Genomic DNA, 8,270 nt, shown 5'->3' on the forward strand with positions numbered 1-8,270 from the left:
TCGGTGCTTTTCCCTCTTCCCTTCTCCATCTCTCTCTCTCTCTCTCTCTCTCTCTTTCTCTTCCTCTCTCCCTTTCTCTGTCTCTCTCTGTCTCTGTCTCTGTCTCCTCTGTCTCTTTCTCTGTCTCTCTCTCTGTCTCTCACCCCCCTCCTTCCGGCTCCTCCCATAAATCATTTCTAATAGCATTCATTAATCAAAGGTGACTGTGACAACTATTGTCATTTACTGAGTTTTACTACAATACACATTGTGATTTTTAGTACTTGTGTTTCTTTAAAAATGATTATTCATATCCAAGAAATAATTAGATATGTATAGATATTAACCATTGGGAGAATCGCTAGTAATACCGTTGCGAAAATCAATCTAATCAATAAAAAACCCTTTCATGAACGAACTTTGAAACGAAAAACGACTGACTTTTCCACCGCAGCCTGAAAATGCAGCAGTGATGGTGTGGATACATGGGGGCGGCTACCACGTTGGAGCCCCTAAGGGGCACGCCAATGATACACTGTTCTTTGCTGCCATGGGCGATGTCATCGTCGTCACCATCAACTACCGTCTCGGTATGCTCGGCTTTATGACGACAGGTACGACATGGGTTCCTCTTTTCTTGCGTGTTTGAGAAAGTTGGGATCTACAGGACAGTTTAAAAATCAGCTGAAAAAAATTGTCTTTGTTTAAATTTCAATAAGGTGTAGAATATGTTGTAAAAAATACTGTATTTCAATATTGAATATTGATGCGCCTTGATCGAAGGTTTTAGGGTATGCGTATAAATTATTAATAAACTCAATTTATCAATATTATAGTTGCAAACTATTCAAAATTCGATTGACGCACACATTTCTTTAGGAATTTATTTTCAAAACAAATCTAAAATCGAATTGTTATCATCAAGTAGTCATGAATCTCAAAAACAAACTGTTACTCTCTTGATATTGTATTGTAAATTTCATTGTTCTCCTTCTACCTAATTTAGTCGATTTTGTACAAACGGTTGGGCCTAATTCTCGTTTTCAAGACAAGATGACAGACTTAACATTTGCTATCGTAACCACATTTGATTTTGGACAGTCTTCTCGGTAGTTTTGAAAATGTCTCCGATGATTATTTTCAAATGCAAATTAGTATCAAAATTTCACATTTTTGTCGTGAATTCATTTAAGTACTTGTTTCTTTGTGTTTTACAGGGGATGATTCTATGCCGGCTAACCTTGGTCTTCTAGATCAACGTCAGGCATTATTATGGGTACAGGAAAATATCGCTTGTAAGTATGTAAGTTCATTAGTAGACAAAGAGGAGAATTCGAACTTTTTCAAAAATCTTCTTCATAAAGTAAATTTGAATATAAGTGCTAAAAGCAGACTATATAGTTTTTTTGTCATGCTGACTTCAGGGGTAGTACGAGAGGATGACAATATATTATACCTTGTTAGTGTTAGTATTAGTAGACCAGCCAAGACATTTAAACGTTATTCATTTCTTTGGACGGCATTTTGGGGCAATACATGGCACCCATGCTAAAACTCTTGCAAAAATACCAAATCATTTCTTAGTTTTTTACAGTTTAAGCATGGTTGCCATGGGATCTTTCTCTGGAGCCTTTTTTGTAATGTTTGGCTGGTCTAGTATACATTGTATTCTTCTTATGTCGTCGACAGATAAGTTGATCTTCAGCTGACGGATCGCCATCTCGCCTTTTCATTTCTCGTTAGCAGAATTTAGACTTCAAACTGCGGAGATTGAGATCTCGTCTTTTCGTAAATAGAATTTTGATTCCGAGGTCACGAGATCGGACTTTAACAGTTATGTTTGCTATCTCTTCATTATTTTTTGTTACCCCTTCTATGAAATGACAAATTCAAGGTGATGAGGCTGTAATTTTGTCCTCCTGACATTTTGTCAACAAAAATTAATCTCGAGGTGACGGCATCTCTTATTCTTGTTGTCTTGTCGGTAGAATGTAAAATACAAGATAACGACATCGGGACCTTATCTTCCCGTCCTCTAGTCATCAGAAGAAACAAAAGTATATTTCAAAGTGTCGGAGTAACGTTCTTTGTCTTCTGACAAACTAAGTTTGATCTCGGGGTGACGGAATTGTGAGCTCGTCCTTACGTTTTCCCGTCACCAGAATGTCAACTTCAAGGTGACGAATTCGGGATCTTACCCTGTCCCCTCATCAGCTGATCAGCAGAAGGAAAGGTGATATCAAGCTTAGAATATGGGCATCTGGTTCTCCTGTCTTATCATCGGGGGGGGGGGGGGGTACTTCGATCAAGATGACGATATCGGGATCTCACCCCCGGCTTTGAGATCAGCAAAGTTTCGACTTGGCAACTTGCCTTCTGTGGCACTAATAAGCTTCCATAGTCAGGTACAGCAAGATGTCTGAGAAAGAAAATAATTACCGCTATCCATTTCTACGTACTTTCGACGTAGATATCGAAAGAAAGGGCAATTCAATTCACTTCCAACACTATTTACTGGATTGACATCTTTTGGTGTATTTTCTTTTATACATGTATATCTCTTTTTTATTACAAGACTCGAAATGCCTAATACTTCGTTTAAGTAAGATAATCGCTCACACTTCTCTTTAAAGTAAAACAAATGGACACGTTATTTTTGGTTGCCATTTACAGCGTTCGGTGGAGATCCGAGTCGTGTGACCATTTTCGGTGTGAGTGCTGGATCAGGTAGTGTCAACCTCCATCTTCTATCACCCATGAGCGCTGGTCTCTTCTCTGGAGCTATCATGCAGGTACTGTATTTCATAGTGATCACGTAGTGGTGATGACACTTATTAAGTTTGTGATGGTGTGTTGGATGTTGAAGCACAATGTAGGATGATGTGGGTGTGACGGAGATGTTTGTGCTAGCTTGGGAGTGTCGTATGGTGGTAGTAGTGCGAGTTATAATGATATAATAGTGATTGTGATTCTTAATTTCATCTTCTGATATTGATTTCTTGTGGGAAACCCCTAAAACAGAGCGGTGCCCTGACCTCGTGGACACACCAACCGGTTCAAACTAACATTGATATGACCAAGGCTTTTGGAAAAGAATTGGGTTGTGACGGCGCAACATCAGTCGAACTTGTCAGTTGCCTACGAGGAAAACCAGTCGAAGAACTCATAGAGCTCCAACAAAATGTAAGCAGGACTCCAGGGGCTGATCCAGGATTGTCAGACATTGGGGAGGGAGGTCGAAGAAATGATTAATAATTATCATGGAATAACCCCCTCCAAATATGAATCTCAAAAGTCCCCATTGTGAGTTGTGATTAAAGGTAGAAATTAGGGAAGGGTTTGGGTGAAGAATTGAAGTAATTCCCCCCCCCCCCCGAAATTTATTTTGAATGGGGACTGTAGGCGGTCCCTTTACCCCGACAGAATTCACCTATAGGCATAATAACATTTGCTATGCTGATTGTGGGGGTGGTATACGTAATCTTTTTATAAAACAAAAACAGTATATATTTAGTCAAAGCGCATCGATTGCAACGCAGTTATATTCCTTATGTTCAACCGGTATAACTTCACTTTGTAAAAAGAGAGAAGTGTCTCTCGAATTTTTGGCTTGTCTATAAATTGATAAATTGTTGGATTAAATAACGAATTTCCCACGTAATAATACATACTATACACGTGAATTCATAATTTATGTTTATATAAGCCACGTCTGACTCAATACCCAGGCAACGACAAATCTTGCACGCTACACGGTCTTCCCTGTACCCGATGGTGAGTTCCTTCTAAAGGACCCCTTCTTGCTGGCAGCTGAAGGTTCCATCAACCCGGCCAACGTTATGGTCGGATGTCTCTCCGAGGAAGGCAACATGGCGGTGGTGCCCATGTTCGGTAGGGACAGGGTGAACAAGGAAGCGTACGGTGTGTACATGGCCAACATCCTGCAGATGCGAGATCCGTTGATCCAGGATCTTGCCACTGTTGTCTTTGGTTCAGATGAAATGGTACGTTACAGCAAGTGTTTATTAATAATACAGGGGCGTTGTGACATTTTGAATACGGAGTATGGAGCCTAAATAATTTACCGACAAGATATATCAGATTTGCAAGTTGCCGACAATAATACAAGGAATACATCGCATTTTTCCTGTAAGCCAACAAGGTCATTAGTATTTCAGATTTCCGAAAGCCTATAAAAATTACGCATTACGACAGCCAATTTTTGATGGGGTGTCACACCATGGACCTACTAAGGTCCATGGTGTGACACCCCCATCTTACTCGTTCTAGCGGCGCTCCTGATAATGATGATGACATATCCCAATCATGGCGGGGTTCATGATTCTTTGATCTGGACGGGTATATGCTTGCACCGCACATCTCGAATGTGACTATATTAAAAACAAAACAGTAGCCGGGATATCACGTTTAACATGCCAACATTTGTTGTTTCAACCTCGGCTCAGTCTTATAAAAAGTTGCGATTGATTCGAATCGATCGCAATTTGAAATTAATCGCAACTCCTTTCTCTTAGTACACAGTTGCGATTAATAGAAATTGCGATTTGATTCGGATTGATCGCAACTCGTTATAAAACTGGGCCCCGGTCTCAACAATCGAGCCGCATCTAAATAATGTTATAAACTACTTAATTTTTTCGGTTAAAAAGGACACGTGAACTCACTATATCCCCCATTTTTTCTTTAAACTATCACTCGAAATATGCTGACTTAAATTTACTTCATCACCCAGTAAATTATCTTCAAAATATTCTCTCCATACAGTTCAGTAGTCTTGAGCCAGATTACAGAGATGCCGCTGCAAACTTTCTCGGGGACAGTGTATTCTTATGTCCAACATTCGATTTCACTCAGCTCCTCGCTCAGGCTGGGAAGACTGTATTTTCCTATTTGATGACGCACCGACCCAGTCACTCAGTCTGGGGCAAAAACATGACCGGGCTCGGGCCAACTCATGGCGAGGACGTTGCGTACGTTTTTGGCGCACCATTCATGTATGATAACGATGCCGACGACGAAGATCAAGACTGCTACCTAGTAGGCCGTTTCAACGTCGAGGAGGTTGAAGTGTCCATACAGATGATGAAGTATTGGTCAAATTTCGGAAAGACCGGGTAGGTTGGGCGTCAACCCCTCAAGTTTCAAGTTTTCAAGTTCAAGTTTCAAGTTTCAAATTTCAAGTTTCAAGTTTATGTGAAACTATACATGGAGGCGATAAGGAATGATTTAACGGATTCCCCCTGTAATTAACTGGCACTCGGTACTACCCCCCCCCCCCACTCTCTCTCTCTCTCTCTCTTCTCCCCCCCCCCCCCACTCATCCATCTTGATGAGGCCAGTGCTGCGACTTCATTCAGATTTTACAAGATTAAGGTTATTGTAATCTCCCATGTTGCCAAGATAATTGTTCACACGTCAGATAAGCTGTAGAATGCGGGACTCCCTCTCTCCTTATTATGTCCGCCCTTATTGATACAGTGTCCCTTATAATTATTGTTCACATTTTATTTAGGTTCAATCTTTAAGATCACTGTCGATCAATGTCGTCAACAATTAAGCGCATGTTGATGCTCATAATTATGAAGGTGGTTACATATTTATTTTTACTGCGGCTTAAACCAATTGCTCACGTGGCGTATGTCATTCCATTACGCTAGTCATTGCCCATTGGATAATGAGCGTCACTATGTTTTGCTGACTTAGGATTGCGTCAGGGGCCCAGTCTTTGCCGGGCGATGTGTGAACGGCATCGTACAAAAGATGCATGTAAAATGAACACGTAGACGTCGTCTAGAATCTGCGCATGCACAATATTTACCTTTATACGCTTGATGGGCGTTTGTAATAACGCAGCTAGGTGAAATGACGCTTATATTGGTAGTATAAGGGGTAATTATTGCAAGTTACGGTAACTATAATATATTCATTGCAATATTTACACTATTCATGTATGATATCACTGGCGCATCAAAAACCAGGTAAGTTGCTATAACGCTAAAACTCAGCGAATGACGTTTCGTGTGTGACGGGCATAATATGTCCGTCGCACTCAAGGCGTCGGATTGTATTTCATTATGCGCTAATCAAGTCTCTAAATTAAGGCAGTTAGTGCATGACGCCAGTCATTCAAAGCTATGTTTTCATTGTTTATGTTGCATTTATATTCGACTTGTACGGTGTCATTTATGACGGCACGTCAAAAACTACGTCAGTGGTTGACGCAGCCCTATTATAAAGGCCTTTAGCAAGTGACACCGCGTAACATACAGCGGGCAAAGGTAATACAAAGTTTTTGTATGGGGTCATGAATATGGTTCAAATGAAAATATTTGAAGCATATGTAATTTTACAACATTCAATGATTGTTGTCACGGTTAAAATCAAGTTAAGTGATGAAATTGTAAATAATACTCTTTATGTTGCATAGCGCCCTTTCAAGACTGATATTACTTTAGCTTTAAAACAATGTTTCTTGACTACAATCGACCGATTTGCTATCCAGTTTGGAAATTATATATCAGAACTGCATATCCTGAAATGGTCATGGTCGCAGCTACCATGGAATGGCCTTATGCGCTATTTGAAATATTTGAAATTTACCGGGAGCTCGAAAGCAGAAGTGTTTTAGGGGAAAATTTTTCTAGTGCTTATTTTACATCCACAGGGGCATCCAAATATATCAAAATTGTAAAGAATTACTATCCATCCAATTTTCAAAATTTCCAAAAACATTGCATTACCTGGAACCGTGGTTCATTTGATAATTTCCTTCCACAGTGATCCTAATCTATCTTCTACTGAGTCAGCTGTCGAGTCTGAATTTCCAGTTTGGCCGATCGAAGTACACCACCTTGAATCCAAAGTTCAAAGAGCTCAACTCGCAGTTTGAGAATCGAGCCGGGAACCCATTCGCCAAGAGGTGCCACTTCCTGAAGAATATTCTGCCCAATCTTTTGGGAAATACAGGTATTAATCCACTTTGTTTTTGTCAGACGATAACTTTGTATATTAAATGGCAGGAGACAGAAACACGGTCAAGATTTCGCTTGAAAGTTTCTGTCGTTTTGCCCTAATATTAACTTTCCTAAATGACTTGCTTTTTGCATTCCTATGTTGTATGTTTTAAATAGTTAGCTATTTTAGAATCAATTTTACAACCGAGAATAACCTGGAGAAATGCAGTTCAGTCGGATCTGCACGATGATCGCTTTGCATGGACCCGATCCACATGATACTACTTTGGTCACAAGTTGTGGAATATAAGACTTTATGATATATAATAATAAGCCTGTGATAATTCACAGGAAGGGCTGCACATATAAAATTTAAAATATCTAATGATCTCTGTTATTTTTGTTCTTCATTCAGCTGAAATTGAGCGCCTGAAATCCCTCTTGGAAGGTAGAGTCAACTAAGGAAGCTGTAACGATCCTCAGTCCTGCCGATAGTGTTCAAGGAACAAAAGCTTTTCTGCAAATCTTACTGATGTCTCTACGACAAATACATATAGAGTTGCTGCATTTAAAATTATAAACTGAAGCTAAATAAAGTCGAAGAAACATATGGCGGTTAAAGCATGCAATGTATACATCAGTTTATACTTTCTAAAGCTGAAATAGACGGTTTGGAATCATTAATATTCTTAATGTTATAAGCTCCGTCACTGATCGTATTATGAAAAGTTCTCGGGATTATGGTCATATAGAGATTAAAATATATTTGATGGGTACTTTTTTATCGAGGAGAAGAATATGTAGGGGTAAATATTTACTAGAAATGATAAGTAAAAAAATACAAGCTTGCTAAAACATTTTCTAGTGCAGTACGCTTTTTCAGGTTCAGATGCTGGACCTATACCGACATGATATACATCCTTTACCATTATATTTTTAAAAGCAGGAATCACGATAGCTTGGACCATAGCTAAGGCTAAGAGCACTTATTTTCTAGGAATAAAATATATAGGGGGTATTAATCATACCATAAAAGATAGAATCTTGTACGCTTGTAACATAGGTTAGGAGAAGAGCACTTATTTTCATTTTCATGATTTCACGATAATAAATGATTACCCCCCCCCCCTCTCACTCTAAATCTCACCTCCTCCCCCCCCCCCCTTCCCGGCTCCCTGCATGCCCTTTCATCTAATTCCCTATTGTCCTAATCTGCCTCCTTTATTGGAATCGTGAAACAGAATGTTCTGAATAACGGATAGTGTATATAATTTATATAGAAATGTTTGCTTTAGATGCACAATGGAGTAGAAAAAG

General features: G+C 39.5%; 1 protein-coding gene across 1 annotated transcript; it reads left to right on the forward strand.

Moving 5' to 3' along the window:
• Positions 1 to 432: 432 nt before the first annotated feature.
• LOC581939 (cholinesterase 1-like) lies at positions 433 to 8,069 on the forward strand. Its single transcript, XM_031000287.1, has 8 exons — positions 433 to 593; positions 1,197 to 1,274; positions 2,653 to 2,771; positions 3,001 to 3,162; positions 3,708 to 3,983; positions 4,765 to 5,114; positions 6,778 to 6,966; positions 7,369 to 8,069. Exons 1-7 carry the CDS (start codon positions 452 to 454, stop codon positions 6,887 to 6,889), a joined length of 1,239 nt encoding a protein of 412 aa, XP_030856147.1. The 5' UTR covers positions 433 to 451; the 3' UTR covers positions 6,890 to 6,966; positions 7,369 to 8,069.
• Positions 8,070 to 8,270: the final 201 nt, after the last annotated feature.

Source organism: Strongylocentrotus purpuratus, unplaced genomic scaffold (assembly GCF_000002235.5).
Source record: "Strongylocentrotus purpuratus isolate Spur 01 unplaced genomic scaffold, Spur_5.0 spur5_scaffold_6, whole genome shotgun sequence".
Lineage (NCBI taxonomy): Eukaryota > Metazoa > Echinodermata > Echinoidea > Camarodonta > Strongylocentrotidae > Strongylocentrotus > Strongylocentrotus purpuratus.